The 19376-nt window shown below is 39.3% G+C and overlaps 1 protein-coding gene across 1 annotated transcript in view; it reads left to right on the plus strand.

Annotated features, from left to right (window-relative positions):
* The first annotated feature begins 10156 nt into the window (after window positions 1–10156).
* Window positions 10157–19376, plus strand: part of KLKB1 (kallikrein B1) — a 33954-nt gene continuing 24734 nt past the window's right edge. Inside the window, exons 1-4 of the mRNA XM_033215928.1 lie at window positions 10157–10364; window positions 10980–11038; window positions 15251–15413; window positions 17164–17270. Of these exons, the coding sequence (XP_033071819.1) occupies window positions 10981–11038; window positions 15251–15413; window positions 17164–17270 (328 nt within the window). The 5' untranslated portion in view covers window positions 10157–10364; window position 10980. The remainder of the gene's footprint in view (window positions 10365–10979; window positions 11039–15250; window positions 15414–17163; window positions 17271–19376) is intronic.

Genomic DNA, 19376 nt, shown 5'->3' on the forward strand with positions numbered 1-19376 from the left:
CAGGGGAAAACTCTACTTTTAACGGGCTCATGTGATGAGATTCAGCCTACTCTAATTGACTCCATTTTGATGAGCACAAAGTCAACTGTTTAGTAATCTTAATGCCATCGGCAGAATTGCTTTTCTCATGTAACAATCATGGGCAGATGTGAAATCTCATTTTATTCACTGTCCCCAGGATTTGAGTGGGAGATTTGGGAGAACATTTTAGAATTCTACTGACCACGCCTCTTTTCAATTTAGTTCTAATTTGGTTCACCTGAATCTATAGAGTTTTTTTTAGTTTTATTGTATTACTAGAATGTAACATGTTTCACTGTAAGAAAACTCCGAACTAAACACAGAAGCATATTTAAATAGGTTAAAAGTCTGTAATTTCACCTTTTAGAGAAACGAGCCCCGAGGGTTTCTGCTGTGATTTGCAGGCAGGGTGCTTTTGTCCCAACTGCTTTTTGTTTTTTGTTTTCTGCCTGGTAACAGATGAAATTTAAAATTTAAACTCTTTTCTACTCTGCACAAAGTAGAGAGATTGTTGACTACTCTGCTGCAACACTTGATATCCTAAATCTAAAAGACAGCACAACAGGCATATTTAAAATATGCTACTTCATTCCACCAGAAAATATTGTATTGGCAACATTATCCTACATTTCTAATAAATGTAGTTCTGCCTTCCAGTAGTATACATAAAATATTTATTTAAGAATCGACTCCGAAAACTCTAATTTACTAATCAAGGTGATATACTGTAATTTCAAAGAATAGAAAACAAGGAGATTTAGTGGGCAAGTCATTGTGGTCTTTAAATATTTTAAAAGCAGAAAAAGGAGGATAAATTGTTTTGTGAGGGTCTAGTGCGTAAATCTAGGACTGAATGGTAGAAGTTGCAAGGAAGTTATTTCAGTATACAGGAAGTTTTTTACTTTTCTTAAAAATAAAATTAAAATAGAGCTCCCTGAGCTCTGAAATAAAATAAAATTAAACTAGAGCTCCCTGAGTTGGAGCAGACTGCTTAGGAAACCAGTTTCTCCTCAGTCGAAGTATTTTGACAGGAAAGTCTAAAGTCTATGTCGGAAGTGTTATCCAGCAGGTTTCAGCCAACCTTATCTGTGGAGTCAGACAGTAAATCTTCTTGGCTTTTGAGACCATGCTGCCTCTGTAGCAACTTCTTAACTCTGCCATGTAAGGTGAAAGCAGGCAGAGACAGTAAGTGAATGAATGACCATGGCTGTTTTTCAATAAAACTTTATTTACAAAAACAGGTGCAAAGCCGAATGTGGTCTGTGAACTGTGGTTTGTCGAGCCTGATATACTGCATTTCCTGAATTGGGTGGGAATAGGACCTAAACATCAACCCAGTCCCTTCCAAATCTAAGATTTCAGTGTTATGTGATTCTTTGGTAGGGTGTGGGAAACATAGATACTATTTGCTAAAATATCCCTCTAGGAGCAGCTATCCATACCCATCCATTATTGACTGTGCCTCCAAGCAACTCTAATAAAAAAGTTCAGTTAGAAGAGGTGCCAACTGCATGCTACCAAATAACTGGGAATGTTATGAGCATTTTTAAAAATGGAAACTTGTGCATAAACTGTGTGACCCTAAAATGAGATTAAGGTCCTTTTGAGTGCAGCATTTTTCTACCTTTTTTGATGTGTCATTTACAAATAAAAATTATATATATCTTCCATGTACAACATAGTGTTTTGATATACATGTACATTGTACATTGTGAAATGATTACCATAGTCAAGCTAATTAGCATGTCCATTATTTTACATAGTTATCATTTGTGTGTGTGTGTATGTGTGTGTGCTGAGAACCCATCAGATCTATTCTCTAGCAACGTTCATGTATACGATACAGTATTATGAACTATAGTCAACATGTTTGCATTAGTCAGGGTTCTCTAGAAGGACAGAACTACTAGGACAGATGTCCATATAAAGGGCAGTTGATTAAGGAGTACTGACTCACAAGATCACAAGGTGAAGTCCCACAGTAGTCTGCCTGCAGGCTGAGAAGCAAGGAAGCCAGTCCCAGTTCCAAAACCTCAAAAGCGGGGAAGTGGACAGTGCAGCCTTCAGTCTGTGGTTGAAGATCCAAGAACCCCAGGCAAACCACTGGTGTAACTCCAAGAGTCCAAAAGCTGAAGAACTTGGAGTACAATGTTTAAGGGCAGGAAACATCCAGCACAGGAGAAAGATGAAGGCCAGAAGACTTAGCCAGTCTAGTCCTTCCACGTTCCTCTGCCTGCTTTTATCCTAGCTCTGTTGGCCCCGATTAGATGTTGCCCACCCAGATTGAGGGTGGGTCTGCCTCTCCCAGTCAACTGACTCAAATATTAATTTCCTTTGGCAACACCCTCACAGGCACATCCAGGAACCATACTTTGCATCCTTCAATCCAATCCTAACACTAAGTTGACACTTAGTATTAACCATCACAAGTCTACCCCTTGTCTACTTGAACCCATACGTATCTCCTGAAATCATATATAATCTTCAAATAAAGTCAATAATAAGGTCATAATTATGTTAGGTATACATAATACAGCTGTCCTTCATACAACCAGAAATATACCAGTCCCCAAACCAAATGCTATTACATAAAGTTAACAACACTTAAATGCTATATGAAGTAAATAAATCTTGTGTCACATGATAAAGGAAAAAGAAAGGAAATAAAATGAAGAAATTTTCTTAGTACAAGTGTATACATACACAAACATGTTCTTAACAAAATAAGGAGGAAATGAGACAATTACAGTCCTCGTTTCTGCAACTGGTCATGTGGGCATAGCTGGTATTGATGACTACCTTCTTCTACTACCCATTCTGTATTCCTTTTGCCTTCAGCAAGCATCTTAGCAGGTTGTGGTTTTTTACCTGGTGGAGTGACCCAAACATTCATTCTTAAGGGGTCTGGGTGGTATGTAGCACTGCCTGGATTGAACTATTGTAGTTTCCCATTGACCTTGATCACAGATCATGGTACTATGCTTTGTGATCATGGTACTAAGAGCATGGTACTAAGAGGTGCCTGAAGGGATCACCTGTAATCCTCGCATACTCTTCCTTACCTCCATTGTGGAGTAAGAGACTAACTTCATCTTTTTTTTTTTAAACATAAAGTATTTTTAATGCAGGTGTAAAAATAAAAGAATGGTGAACATAATAAGGTATATTTAATTTTACTTCTTTTTAGGAAGTTTAGAGTACAGACATGTATGCATATTTTCTTTCTTCTATTGAGTACAAGTCTATTTATAAAGTTTCAATATGTGCTATTTCTCTTTGTAGGGAGAAAAAAAATGAATACAATGAACAGGTTCAGACAGTATTCCTAGAGAATATATACAGTAACCAAATATAAAAGCAGCTTAAAATATGTTCCAAAATTATAAATAAGGCTTACATTCTTAAAGGGGATTGTTAACTAAGCAAACTCATTTTCTCATCTCTAAGAACAAATGTTTGAAATTTAATTAAATACTATAAAATGCATATTGATGACATATATTTTAATAATGCAAATAGATCAGATTAATATATCACAAACGTCAATAGGTTATGCAACACAGGCCAAGTGAGATACTAAATACACATCATGACTTCTGTTTCTTCATCTTGATAGTCCAGGTCAATCATCCCAGCCAACATGGCAACTCCCTTCTTAGCCTGTTGACTTAGAGGTAAAAGGAGCTCAAAGTGTCCAGGTGGCAATCTTAACTTCCAGTTTAATGGAATCCTTGTTGTGTCTTCTGGTGGCAGCATTTTTGCCTCTGAAACTAACACCTCTAGGCAAGCAGAAAGTAATGTCTTGGGAACAGGAAGCAAAAATTTTGCTACTGGATCGCTAGGGGCGATGGTGAGTGGTGCCACTTCCTCTTCCACTCCTTGATTCCTAGACCTGTGAATCCTGGCTATGGGAGAAACAGTGCCATGTATTGGACATTGATTCAGAGCATACATAGCCACCTGGAGAATTTTGCCCCAGCCCTGCAAAATGTTGTCCCCTAGTTGGCATTGTAATTGTGACTTCAAAAGACCATTCCACCATTCTATCAATACAGCTGCTTCAGGATGATGGGAAACAATGTCATACATTAGATCCTCCAACTTATTCACACCGTGTAATTGAAACTTTGGATCCCTTGACCAAAACCACCCCATAGCCGGCACTCCCCATATGCTGACTACCACCATTCTACTTTCTGTTACCATGACTTTGACTTTTTTAGATTCTGCATGTAGTTGTAAGTGCCTCTCTTCAGATGATCATATGATCATAAAGATTTCTTGATTTATGTTTTTAAAAACAACAACAGTGTCACTGATCTTTTCTGTTGTTTTTCTGGTCTCTATTTCATTTATCTCTACTCTGATCTTTATTATTTTCTTTCTTCCTGTTTTTGGGCTTAGTTTTTTTTTTTTTTCTTTCTTATTGCTTCAGGTGTAAAGTTAGGATATTTCAGATCTTTCTGTTTTCTTAAGGTAAGCATTTATCGCTATAAACTTCCTCCTTAGAACTGTTTTTGTTGCATCCCATAAATTCAATGCCACAAGTTTTGTTTCTCTTTTCATTTTTCTCAAGATATTTTTTGATTTTCCTTTTGATTTTTTCTTTGACTCATTGGCTGTTCAGGAGTATGTTCATTTTCATGTATTTGTGAATTTTCCATTTTTCCTTCTGTTATTGAGTTCTACTTTTATGCCATTATGGTTGGAAAAGATACTTGATACAATTTCAGTCTTCTTAAATTTGTTAAGATGTTTTTCATGGCTTAACATACGACCTATCCTGGAAAATGTTCTGTGTGCACTTAAAAAGAACGTGCATTCTGCTGCTTTTGGAAGGAATGTTCTACACATGTCTGTTAGGGCTATTGGTTTATAGTGTTTTGAAGTCCACAGTTTCCTTGTTGATTTTCTGTCTAGGTGATCTAATTCATTGTTGAAAGCATGTTGCTGTTTATTTCTCCTTTAGTTATGTTAATATTTGCTTTATAGATTTAGATGCACTGATGTTGGGTACAGACGTACTTATAATTGTTTTATCCTCTTAATGAATTGACCCTTTTACCATTATATAATGACCTTCTCTGTCTCTTGTGACAGTATTTGACTTAAACTCTATCTCGTCTGTTGTAAGGATAGCCACCTCTGCTTTCTTTTGGTTATCATTTTAATGCAATCCTTTTTACATCCCTTCGCTTTCAGCTTATGTCTGTCCGTAAAGCCAAGGTTAATCTCTTACAGCCAAAGTTAAGGCCTTACATATAGTTAGGTCTTGTTTTTTATTCACTCATCCACTCTGTCTTTTGATTGGATAATTTAATACATTTACTTCTACAGTAATTATTGGTAGGTAAAAGCTTACTACTGTCATGTTGTTAATTGTTTTCTGATTGTTTTATAGCTCCTCTGTTGCTTCTTTTTGTCTCACTGTCTTCCCTTGTGACTTAATGACTTTTTTGGAGCAATTTGCTTTGATTCCTTTCTCTTTATGTTTTATGTAACTACTACAAACTTTTTCTTTGTGGTTATCATGAGGTTTACAAAAATATTTCATATTTATAACCATCTATTTTAATCTGGTAACAACTTAGACTGCATTTAGAAATGCTGTATTTTAACTTCTCCCCCCACATTTTATTATTTGTGCCATAGTTTATATCTTTTGTATGTTGTGTATTCATTAGCAAATTGTTGTAGTTATGGTTCTTTTTTAATACTTTCATTTTTTAACTTTTATGCTAGAGTTAAAAGTGACTGTGGCACAATAACAGTATTGGAGAATTCTGTATTTGACTGTATAAGAATACCTTTAATGGAGTTTTATTCTTTCATATGTTTTCATGTTAGTTAGTGTCCTTTTGTTTAAACTTGACAATTCCCTTTTGCATTTTTTGTAAGGCAAGTTTAATGGTGTTGAAATCCCACAGCTTTTATTTGTCCGGTTATATGATTTGGCGCTGAGCTCCCACCCAAATCTCATCTTGAATTGCAGTCCCCAGGTGTCAAAGGAGGGTCCTGTTGGGAGATGATTGGATCATGAGGTGTTTTCCCCAATTATGTTCTCATGATAGTGAGAGTGTTCTCATGAGATCTGATGGTTTAAAAGTGGCCATTACCCCTGTGCACATGCTCTCTCTCTCTCTCCTGCTGCCTTGTGAAGAAAGTACCTGCTTCCCCTTCACCTTTCACCATAATTGTAAGTTTCCTGAGGCCTCCCCGGCCATGAGGAACTGTTAGTCAATTAGACCTCTTTTGTATATAAATTATCCAGTCTCAGGTAATATCTTTTAGCAGTGTGAAAATAAATAATACAGAGAATTGTTACTGACAGAGTGAGGTATTGCTATAAAGATAACCTGAAAATGTGGAGGAAACTTTGAAACTGGGTAACAGACAGAGATCGGAACAGTTTGGAGGGCTCAGAAGAAGATAGGAAGATGTGAGAAAGTTTGAAGCTTCCTAGAGACTTGTTGAACGGTTGTGACCAAAATGCTGATAATCATATTGACAATGAAGTCCAGGCTGAGGTGGTCTCAGATGGAGATGAGGAACTATTGGGAACTGGAGCAAAGGTCATTCTTGCTATGCTTTAGCAGAGACTGGCAGCATTTTGCCCCTGCCCTACAGATCTGTGGAACTTTGAACTTGAGAGAGATGATTTAGGATATCTGTCAGAAGAAATTTCTAAGCAGAAAAGCATTCAAGATATAACCTGACTTTTTCTGAAAGCATACAGTCATATGCGTTCACAAAGAGATGATATTAAATTGGTACTTATGTTTAAAAGGGAAGCAAAGCATAAAAGTTTGGAAAATTTGCAGCCTGACCACGTGGTAGAAAAGAAAAACCAATTTTCTGGGGAGAAATTCAAGCCGGCTGCAGAAATTTACATAAGTAACCAGGAGCTGAATGTTAACTGCCAAACAATGGGGAAAATGTCACCAGGGCATTTCAGAGGTCTTCAAGGCAGCCCCTCCCATTACAAGCCCAGAGGCCTAGCAGGGAAAAATGGTTTCATGGGACCTACTGCTGTGTGCAGCCTTGGGACTTGGTGCCCTGTGCCTCAGCCACTCCAGTTCCATCGCCAGCTATGGCTAAAAGGTTCCATAGCTCAATTCCATCCACTCCAGTTCCATCTCCAGCTATGGCTAAAAGGTTCTGTTGCTTCAAGGGTGCAAGCCTTGGTGGCGTCCATGTGTTCTTGGGCCTGTAAGTGCACAGAAAACAAGAGTTGAGCTTTGGGAGCCTCCGCCTAGATTTCACAGGATGTGTGGAAACACCTGGCTGTCCAGGCAGAAGTCTGCTACAGGGACACAGCCCTCATGGAGAACCTCTATTAGGGCCATGCAGAGGTAATATGTAGGGTTGGAGCCCACACACAGAGTCTCCACTGGGGCACTGCCCAGCAGGCTGTGAAAAGAGTTCCTCCATCTTCCAGACCCCAGAATGGTAGATCTACTGACCACTTTCACCATGTGCCTGGAAAAGTTGTAGGCATTCAGTGCCTGCCGATGAAGGCAGCCGTAGGGGCTGTACCCTGCAGAACCACAGGGACAGAGCTGCCCAAGGCCTTAACAGCCCACCCCTTGCATCAGCATGCCCTGGATGTGAGACAGGGGCTTAAAGGAGGTTATTTTGGAGCTTTAAAATTTAATGATTTCCCTGCTAGGTTTTGCACATGCGTGGGGCCTGTGGCCCCTTTATTTTGGCCAATTTCTCCCATTTGGAATGGGAACATTTACCCAACTCCTGTACCCCTGTTGTATTTTGGAAGTAACTAACTTGTTTTTTATTTTAAAGGCTCATTGTCTCAGATGACACTGTGGACTTGGACTTTTGGGTTACTGTGGAATGAGTTAAGACTTTGGGGGACTGTTGGAAAGACATCATTGGTTTTGAAATTTGAAAAGGACATGAGATTTGGGAAAGGCCAGGGGAAGAATGATATGGTTTGGCTCCATGTCCCCAACAAAATCTCATCTTGAATTGTAATCCCTGCATGTTGAAGGAGGGGCCTGGTGGGAGGTGATAGGATCATTGGGGTGGTTTCCCCTGTGCTGTGATCTCATGTTAGTGAGGGATTTAAAAGTGGCTGTTTCCCCTGCACTGACACACTCTGTCTCTCCTATTACCTTGTGAAGAAGGTGTCTGCTTCCCCTCTGCCTTCCATCATGATTATAAGTTTCCTGAGGCCTCCCCAGCCATGGGTAACCGTGGGTCAGTTAAACCTCTTTTGTTTATAAATTGCCCAGTTTCAGGTAGTATCTTTACAGCAATGTGAAACTGAACTAATACATCTGGGAAATTCTTTTTCTCTCCTTCCTTTCTGAAGGACAGCTTTGCCTGATATTATATTCTTGGTTGCCAGGTTTTGTACTTTCAGTACTTTAAATATATCATCCTATTCTCTCAGCCTACATGATTTCTGCTGAGAAATCCACTGATAATCTTGTGAAGCTTCCCTTGTATGTGAAGAATTGCTTTTCTCTTGCTTCTTTGAAAATTCTCTCTTTGTCATGGTGAGGATCTCTTTATATTTAATCTATTGGAGTTCTTTTGGGCTTCATAAATCTGGATGTTTATTTCATTTATGTCTTCAAATTTTGAGAGTTTTCTGTTCTTATTTTTAAAAATAAGTTTCTGCAACTTTCTCTTTCTCTGCTTCTTCTGGAACTCTTGTCATGCATATTAGTTTTCTTAACAGTGTCCTATAATTTTTGTCAGCTTTCTGCAATCTTTATCATTCCTTTTATTACTCTGACTGGGTAATTTCAAATGACCTGTATCCGAGTGTGCTAATTCTTTCTCCTGCTTGATCAAGCCTGCTGCTGAAGCCGTTTGTGAATTTTTTCAATTCAGTCATTGTGTTCTTCAGTTCCAGAATTTCTGTTTGGTTCTTTTTTACGGTTCCTATCTATCTTTTTTGCTCATGTATTGTTTTCCTGATTTTGTTTACTGTCTATCTATATTGTTTTGTAGCTCATTGAGCTTTCTTAAGATAATTATTTTTAACTCTTTGTCATGCAGTATAGATCTCCATTTCTTTAGGGTTGCCTCCTGCTGCTTTATTTTCTTCCTTTGGTGGTTTCTTGTTTCCCTGATTATTTGTGATCAGTGTGGCCTTGCATTGAAGTAAGTACCTATTTCAGTCTTTACATACTAGCTTCAGTAGAGGAAGCCGTTCACTAGTCAGATTGACCAGAGATTGTAGGTGGGCTGTCTGTTGGAGTCTATGCACAGGATTTCTGTTGGAGTTCTAAGGTGGGCAGGGCTGGATTCTGGGTTCATTCATTGTGCCCATCTGTATTCTGTGCACAAGGACTGGCTTGAAGTATGGATCCTTGAGGGCTGACTAGGCACTGAAATGAGCCTTAAGCCTGAGTCTGCAGGGGCCAGCCTAACACGGGGATCACCTGGCACCTGAGTTCATGGGGATAGACCTGTTCTTGAGTTTATTCAGGCTGTCCTGGGACCAAGGTCCACTGGGGTGAGCCCAGCATCTGGGTCCACATGGCCAAGATCTCTGGAGGCTGACCTGGTGATGGATCTGCAGGGGATGCCCTGAATTCTAGGCCCATGGGTACTAACTTGGAGCCTTGGGCTGCTGGGGCTAATGTGGAGGCTAGAGTCTTGGGGGCCAGGCTAGAGCTGGTGCAGGCCTGAAGTCTAGGTCTTCAGTGGCCACCTTGGAGCCTAGAGCCCCAGGGGCTGACCTGGTCTGGGATGAGCATGGGGCTGAGGCCACAGAGGCCAGTCTGGCCTGTGGCAGGCCTGAATCCTGGTGCTGGGGTTTACTGGAGTGGGCTTGGTGCTTGGGATCTGTGGTGAAGTTGGGTGCTATCTTAGCTGTCCCTCTTCCATGCAAGACGGTATCTCTCTCCATGCTGTGCTGCCCAGGCTTGAAGGTGGGGTGACACTGGTAATGTGAAATTGTCCTTCCTATGCACTTCAATGTGTCTTTTCTTATTTCTGTGCTGCAACTGGGTGGTATAACCTCTCACCTGATTCCTTAGCTCTAGTGAAGTTATTTTCGTGCATGGATACTTGTTCAAATTGATGTTTCTGCAAGGGATGAGCACTAGAAACTCCTGTTCTGACAAACTCCTATTCCTGTTCTTGCTGACATCACTCCCTGAAATAGTTAATATACTTAACAGCTGAACACAGATAGGATGTTCATGGAATATGTTGACAGGACAAAAAGTTGAAACTGTTGGCAGAAACCCAAAGTCAATATCGAAGCCAAGGAAAACATTGCCTGCAGTGCCACATTAGAACAGCTTGAAGACCGTTCATTTTTAAGTGACAAGAGACTCGCCTCCAAGAAGCAATTGTGTTTTCAGGTAGCACATTTCTATTATTCTGATTGTTTCCAAAGAAACTATAATTTTTAAAGTATAATTTTTTACTTTATGAGAAAATTAGTCATTTATATTCTAATTTCCTGAGTATATAGACAGTAGAGAAGGAACTAATGTTCCTTTATGTAGAAATATTTAAATGTAAGATGATTTTAAATCAAAAAGAATATTTGACTGATTTGAAATTTTTAAATGGGCTTTAATATTTTCAGAGGTTTTCTTTACTTAGGGATTTTTGGACTAACATTATTGCCATTATTTATTAATTTTCTTTTTGCCCAAATCAAGAGGTTTCATAACTGTTTAATCTCTCTCTCTACCAATTCCCTTTCCAACATTACTAGCCACAGAGTTTGCCAATCAACAATAAACACAACAGTAGTCTGGAGGTCTCAATTTGTATCTCGGGAAGCATTATAAACTTTCCAACTCCCTAGACACAAATGTAGAGAAAAAAACCCTTGTTTTCTATACCAGAAACTGTGTGCTTTGTCTTGTAATTCAGACATTTACAAGAAAATCTGTATCACCTTAAGTTAAGATTTATGTTAAATGTGATCTAAAACCAACAGAGTTTTGTACTGTTTTCTTTTTTAGAATGATTTTATTCAAGAAAGCAACTTATTTCATTTCCTTGTTTGCTACAGTTTCCTGTGGTAAGTGAATTATCTATAAAACTTGAAATTCAGGCTAAGACAGGAGTAGCCAAGCAAGTCGTACCAGCCCTGGAGAAAGCTATTGAACATACAGCTTCGGGGATGGAGATAGTCCCTGATGATTCAGGATACATGTCTATTTAATGTTCCAGAACAAGTACGACTTGTGAGATATATTGCTCTATACATACATTGCAGACCAGAGGAAGGAGCTCAGAGGTGGGAATGTCTTGGGACTTGTGTTAATAAAAACTTCTGTTCACAGATGACACTCTGCAAAGCAAACTCAAAACAAAAAATTAGTCTTCTATTTTTATCAATATTAAAAATTAAACATTATCTGAAGTTTCAGAAGAGCGCTGGGCATTATATGGTGTCGGGGTCCAGTGCAAGTATCTGTTGGGTGCATGATACATAGTTTTACTCTGGACCGCCAGGGAACCATTTCAGAAATGAAAGTACCTGGTTTAAATTTAACTTAGCAAACCAGGCATTTGGATAGTTCTAGGTGAATAGCTTTCAACACCAGATTTCGATCTCCTTTCTCTATTAATTTCATTAATTTTTGGAGAATAAAAATGATTCTGGACATTTCATTAATCGCTATAGAGGGAATTTTCTCTGTGTCCCCACAAGGCATGATTCTGAGTCTATGGTGACTTAAGAGGGCCACATAACAATGAGTATTACCTTTCCCCTCAGATGTATGGCTATAATAAACGTCTACAGGGAAGGTTTACATTCATAAAGAGATGATTTTTCCAGGAAAAAAGCCTTTTATTCCCCCTAAATCGCAACTCCCGTGTCTGTCCCTCAACCCCGATTGCTCTTCTAAACCGTGATTTACCAGCCCCTGTGCAAACCCACGGAAAACTGAGAAGCGGCATGAGCCAGAGATGCTGTGAATCATGACAACTCCAGGTGGTGTTTCGTTTTTTTGTTTTTTTATTTTGGCAAAATAAATTATGACTATGGCTAGGAAAATGAGGGATGTAAATAAGCAAAAAACTGGAAACTACCTATTGCATGTAGTCCCCAAATTCAGAAACAGTCGTTGTTAAACATCTTTTGTTTCGTCTTTCAGATATTTTTCTACATATGCCTATTTGCACATTTTACAAAAAACAGTTATTAACTATGGATACTCTTTGACTTGCATTTTCCACTTGTAGTTACCTTTTGATGCAAATAAATAATATTTTTTGGAGCTTGCTATTCTCTTTTTATGGTATGTTTGTGTGCACATTCTTATGCACTTAGTTATTTCTGTAGAATACATTTTTTGAAATAAAAATACTAGATTCAAAGGTATGAATATTTTAGAAGGTTTTATGGTGTGGCATCATGAAATTATCTTTCAGAAAGGTTACTCTCTAGTTGACTTCTTCTACCAGCTAATAAGAGTCCTCATTTACTCCACTTAGGCCCACTCTAAGAGGCTTCTGTTGCTTTGCATCCTGACATAATTATCCTCTGGAAACAGTATCCTAATTTATTTCTGCAGAGCTACTGCCTCTCAGTTTTGGTCCATGTGATTCTGGTGACCCTGACTCTTCTGCTGAACCAGGAAGTGCACACATCCTGCTGGCTACAGTGACCCAATCAGAGCCAACATCTTGCAACGAAGTTTTTGTTTAGATGTCTAGAAATAGGACTCTTACTTTTTTTTTTCCAATTTAACTTGAAACATAAAAGAATACAGAGGCCTGAGCTGCTACTATGTGGAGCTTGAGAGTAATGGTAACACCATGATTGGAGCAAGCGGAAGGAGACATATTGTCCACGGATGCTATCCGTTGAGCACAGTGTGGGATTACTCCTTCAGCCAGAGTCACCATGGGCCTTTTGGCTCCTGAACCAATAGATTTCATTTGTATTCAGGCCACTTTGTACTAGGTTTTCCGTCATTTGCAGTGAAAACGAGTATACAAATACTGGTTATTTAATTTTTCATTTTTACTAATCTCATGGAAAAACTGGCTTCTAGTTGTTTTAACTTGCCTATATTTGTGATTCTTCCCATTTTCATGTAGTTACTAATCACTTATATTTCTTTTGTAAATTATCTTTTCATATTTGTCCACTAATTCTTTAAAATTAGAGTACTTTTCTTCTCCTTATTGTTTATGTAATTGTTAAACAAGACTGAATAACCTGCCCAAAATCCGTGGACATGGGAGCCCATGTGAAAGCTTTGAAAGCCACCATCATTATGAGATAAACTATATAACAGTACTTTACATATGCTCCAAAATACAGACACGGCTATCATTTTCATGATCATCATTATCATCATGATCGCCAACTTAGGAGGATAAGCAAGAACACCTACCAGAAGTTTCTGTCCATTCAGCAACAAAGTTGGTGTCTTTCTAGTCACTCCCTTCCCTGATGGAGTCACATGGCAGTTCACAGAGGCTCAATGGCAGAATGGGAAGCTCTGGGCCAGCACCAGCCATTGTGTGCATCCTTGTGTGTGAACCTAGGTGCTGGAAGAGGAGTAACTGCTTGATAATTATGAGTCAGTCAAAACCACCAACTGTCTGACAAAACAGGCCTCCTTGTAACCAGTATTGTCACTAAACCAACACCTCCATGCTTTGTGTATACATGAAATCTAGGCAATACACTTGTATTCCCCAAAGCTTCCACTTGAGGAGATCTGTGCTCTTCCCAAATATAAACCTTACCCGAGAGGTGGTCATCTTGGCCGCACCTCTGAGAGGGACAGAAGAAGTCTTGCTGTATTGGGTGCTCATAATGGGGCTCAGGGCCAGAATCCCAAGGGGGTAGGATAGTGCAGAGAAGATGGCACTCTCCAGTGCTTAATAAAATGCACATGGTCTAAGCTGCCCATTCCCTCAAAGGCAATAAAAAAAATAGGTACTGTTTAAATTGAAGAGTAACTACTGCCCCAGCGAATGGACAGGTTGTCATTGGAGTAGCCATGGTTAATGCCCCAGCAAATGGACAGGTTGTCATCGGAGTAGCCATGGTTAATGTCCCAGCGAATGGACAGGTTGTCATCGGAATAGCCATGGTTAATGGTCAAAATGAATGTGCTGCCTGACCAGGAAAGCTCATTAAGCAGACTTGGAAGAGAGTCTTTCCAGGTAACTCCAAACTTACAAATTAAAGTAGTAAAGACACCTAATTCTCTAATAATAGGTGGGGTGCAGTGTATTTTAGAGCTGGGAATAATTCCAAACAGCAAATAGTTCAAAATTTACTTTCAATTTAGCATATGCATGCAATTGCTTAAACTATCTTAAAAATGAGTAAAAAATATTGTCAGTTTGGTTGAATCATACTGAGATGCAGAACAATATTTAGCATTGCATGCTAGAAAAGGACACAGGATTGGGAGTCAGGGCTGGGTGACTGTTCAGGATTTTCTTTTTTTTTTTTTTTTTTGAGGTGGAGTCTCGCTCTGTCGCCCAGCCTGGAGTGCAGTGGCGCAATCTCGGCTCACTGCAAGCTCCGCCTCCCGGGTTCACGCCATTCTCCTGCCTCAGCCTCCCAAGTAGCTGGGACTACAGGCGCCCGCCACCTCGCCCGGCTAGTTTTTTGTATTTTTAGTAGAGACGGGGTTTCACCATGTTAGCCAGGATGGTCTCGATCTCCTGACCTCGTGATCCGCCCGTCTCGGCCTCCCAAAGTGCTGGGATTACAGGCTTGAGCCACCGCGCCCGGCCCAGGATTTTCATTAACTGTGTGGATCTTGGGCAAGTCTGGGTGCCCTGAGTTCAGTTATTTAACTTTCTTTTAAAAAACATAATCCAGATGCAGATAACAAAGCCTGCTTCTAACTTCACTTACAGAATTGTGAGAAGCTGGTGGAGATGTTTGTAACAAAAGTGTTTTGAAAATAGAGCAAATATTATTCTTTTTAAGGCATGATATTTTCATAGCATGTCAGGCAACAGGGAAAAACTAAGTTAGGATTTTATTTTATTGTGGATAACTTATGTGCAAATTATGGTTCAATTTAATGAAAATAAGCCAAATTTTTAATACAGAAGTGCCCAGAAAATTAAATAACACTCTACATTGTTCAAATGGTTGCCTTAATATATTTTATTTTCTCAGCATAATTAGAATTATATTATACAGGTCTTAGTCAGTCAGTGGGAGAAGTTAAGACAACAGATATCTTTTTATTAAAATTATTATTTGAATTACCTCAAATTAACTTTTATGGTTCTATCACAGGATGTCTGACTCAACTATACGAAAACACCTTCTTCAGAGGTGGGGATGTAGCTTCCATGTACACCCCGAACGCCCCGCACTGCCAGATGATGTGCACATTCCACCCAAGGTGTTTGCTATTCAGTTTTCTTCCAGCAAGTTCCATCAATGACATGGAGAAAAGGTAAAAGTTGATATTTCACTATTGGAGAAGCCATTTTTCTAAACTGAATCAGTTTTGTGCAAAGAGATGTAGTATAACTGAGAGTTCTGTCTCAGACGGGGTTCAAGGACCAGCTTCAGCAAACTCCCTTCAAGTGGTTCTTACAGATGCAGATTCCTCGGCCACAATCCAGATTTGCTGAAACAAAGTTTCTTGGAACCAGAAATCTGCATTTCAAACAATCACTGTGTTTATTTAAAGTAGTAGAAACTAGTCATTTTCTATTCAAAGCCTCAAAATGCTTGAACATCGTTGGGCTAAGAGATTGTCTCCAGAAAGCATCTAACAGGCGAACATTTCATCTGAATAAAGAAACAGACTTAACTGTGTGACCCGTGATCACAATAGTGGCTAGCACAGTCCGAAGAAAATAACGTAAGACAAGCATTTTGCGGAGAATATAATTGAGAAAGATCCAGAACTTGTGATTTTGGGACAGGGCAGATCTGAATGACACCTAAAGTGAGCCAGTTTGGGCACCTATGGCATGATGCTATGTATGGTATGTGTGTGTTCATCTGTGCTTGTGCTTGTGTGAATATGTATTATTAACTGGAGATTTTCTTGGCTCACTGCAACTTCCGCCTTCCAGGTTCAAGCGATTCTCCTGCCTTAGCCTCCCAAGTAGCTGGGATTACAGGCACGCACCACTACAGCTGGCTAATTTTTGTATTTTTAGTAGAGACGGGGTTTCACCATATTGGCCAGGTTGGCCTTGAACTCCTGACCTCGTGATCCACTGCCTCTGCCTCCTAAAGTGCTGGGATTACAGGCGTGAGCCACTGCACCCGGCTGTAATTACAATTTTTATTACGTCAGAGAGATGCTTATTAATCACAAGCTACAGTTTCATCTTAATGTTTTTTCATTTTGATTAATATCCAGAATAAGCTTTTCTTTGTTGTTCCCATTTCCATATTCATAACTCTTTTCTCATCTTCACTCTACATGAGTTTATGAACTAGAAATTGGATAGTCATTCTCTGATCCTACATGTTAAACTTGTAGAGAAAACCCAGATTATATGTGAGGATCATCATATTAAAAGTGGAGGTAGGTTCTAGAATTCTTATAAATAATGAAATTAACATGAAGGCTGACATTTGAGCCAGAGAGAAGTCTTTCATTAAGTGCAGACTACAAGGAGTTAATAAGCAAGATGAACACACAATATGCAGATCCAGCTCTTATCACTAAGTTAATTTTTTAAGTAAATGAAAGTATTTGCAAAAATAATTACCAATTAAGGACATAGCTGCCTGAAAGTTTAAGAACACAGGAAAAATCATTAACTCTTCAATATGGTTGACTTCCTGTACTTAAAAAATGTGAGTGTAAAGAAAACGCAATGCTGAAGTTAAATATTATGGGGATGTTATAAAATTACCTCTAAGAGTGTTCTTTCCAGCAAGTTTTGGGGAAGCTGTATTATTTCCCTTATTCCTGGTTTTATTTGTTAGTGTGTAGAAAATGCTAGACATTTCTTTCTTTCTTCCTTCCTTCCTTCCTTCCTTCCTTCCTTCCTTCCTTTCTCTCTCTCTCTTTCTTTCTTTCCTCCCCTTCCCTTCCTTTTCTTTTTTTTTCTTTTCTTTCTTTTTTCAGAATCTCACTCTGTCAAAAAAAAAAAAAAAGAAAAAAAAAGAAAATGCTAGACATTTCCTCAATGTATGTTTATTGTTCTACTTCCTAAATAAAGCTACTTTTAAAACAGGTTTGGTTGCTTCTTGAAAGATAGTGTTACAGGAACCCTGCCAAAAGTACATCGAGCAGGTGCAATTTCTGGACATTCCTTAAAGCAATGTGGTCGTCAAATAAGTGGTAAGTTGCGAATTTCTTAGCTTCATTTGAGTTAATATTGGATCTACCTTAGAACAGCTTTTGCTAAAAGTTTGTACTGCTACAGCCTTTTGGAAGGAATCACTCATAAAGATAGAAGATGGGGCAGTATTCTGGACACAAAAGAGGGACCCATATTCATCTGGACACTTCTGTTGTCTTTATCAATCGACACATACTTAATGAGCCTCTATTATTTATGAGGTTAGCACTCAAGTGTAAGATTTGCACAAAATGAATCCAAATAATCGTGTCTCCTCATTTCCAGATAAGAATTTTTAAGGAAACACAAGGGAACATCTCTCTCAGGTTCACGTGAGGGTAATTTTTATATCAGTGATTCTCAACCAGCAGTGATTTTTGTCTCTTCTGTTAGGGGACATTTGACAATGTCTGGAGACACTTTTGGTTGCTATGACTAGGGAGGGCGCTATTAGCATTTACTAAGTAGAGGCCAGAATGCCTCTCTCATTTACTAAGAATGCCTCTTTCATTTACTAAGAAGAGGCCAGAATGTTGGAATGCCGCTGCCCAACCTTCTACAAGGCACAGAGCAGAGTCCTCCACAGCAAATAATTTTCTGGCCCAAAATGTCAACAGTGCTGACATCAAGAAACTCTGATCTACCATTAGGCCCAAATCGAAGAACTGAGTTCTGCAAATCTTGCTAAGAATAATACTTCTTTTTTTTTTTTTTTTTTTTTTTTTGAGATGGAATCTCGCTCTGCCCCCAGGCTGGAGTGCAGTGGCCGGATCTCAGCTCACTGCAAGCTCCGCCTCCCGGGTTTACGCCATTCTCCTGCCTCAGCCTCCCGAGTAGCTGGGACTACAGGTGCCCGCCACCTCGCCCGGCTAGTTTTTTGTATTTTTTAGTAGAGATGGGGTTTCACCGTGTTAGCCAGGATGGTCTCGATCTCCTGACCTCGTGATCCGCCCGTCTCGGCCTCCCAAAGTGCTGGGATTACAGGCTTGAGCCACCGCGTCCGGCCAGAATAATACTTCTTAAAGGAAACTTGAGGACTAGGATGCTAGAGAACTTTGATTTTACATCTGAAGCTACTGATGTCTTGGGAAATAATTTCCAACGCTATCCTAATACATTTAAGACAAATGAACTATTTCTTAAACATGACTGGGACTGATCAGAAAGTGAAAAGTGCTGAAAAGATTCAACTGATGGGTTGTCGGAATCTTAAAATAGCTGTGCTGTGATTCTTTGTGTGACTATACATCATGTTTTATTTGTATTATGCACAATTAATTTTGTAGGTTCAAATTTCAGATGTTTTTAAATTTGTCATCCTTTCCTCCCTCATTGATATCACCCCTTCAATACATACACACTTTGAGCCTGCTGTTTGCATTTTAACCAGTTATCAAAGGATGCAAAGCCTTCGTTATCAATATGGGCCTGACTTAGCCAGTGTAATAGATGTAGTCTACCTGAGGTGGGGTACATTTCCTATTTTATAAGATCAATGTGTATGTTAATCTAATTTGGTATAAAGTATTCAAGGAAGTGCTGTTTCCAATTGTTGTATCTTATAGCAAAATTTAAAGAAAAAGTAATATTGTGCCTTTCTCAATATTCCTGTTATTGTTAATGTATTCTAAAACTCAGTGTTGGCCGGGCGCGGTGGCTCAAGCCTGTAATCCCAGCACTTTGGGAGGCCGAGACGGGTGGATCACGAGGTCAGGAGATCGAGACCATCCTGGCTAACACGGTGAAACCCCGTCTTTACTAAAAATACAAACAATTAGCCGGGCAAGGTGGCGGTGCCTGTAGTCCCAGCTACTCGGGAGGCTGAGGCAGGAGAATGGCGTGAACCCGGGAGGCGGAGCTTGCAGTGAGCTGAGATCTGGCCACTGCACTCCAGCCCGGGCCACAGAGCTAGACTCCGTCTCAAAAAAAAAAAAAACAAAAAAAAAACAACTCAGTGTTACTCACTTAGCTTGCTTTTAATGTTTTTTTCTAACTTCATCATCTTAAAGTGAAAAATTATTCCCAAGTACATAAAATCTCTACTTTTAGGAACAATTCTAGTCAAAAGCATTTAGAGCTTTCACATGAACACTTAAAAAGTTTTT

Source organism: Trachypithecus francoisi, unplaced genomic scaffold (assembly GCF_009764315.1).
Source record: "Trachypithecus francoisi isolate TF-2019V2 unplaced genomic scaffold, Tfra_2.0 Lachesis_group1, whole genome shotgun sequence".
Taxonomy (NCBI): Eukaryota; Metazoa; Chordata; class Mammalia; order Primates; family Cercopithecidae; genus Trachypithecus; species Trachypithecus francoisi.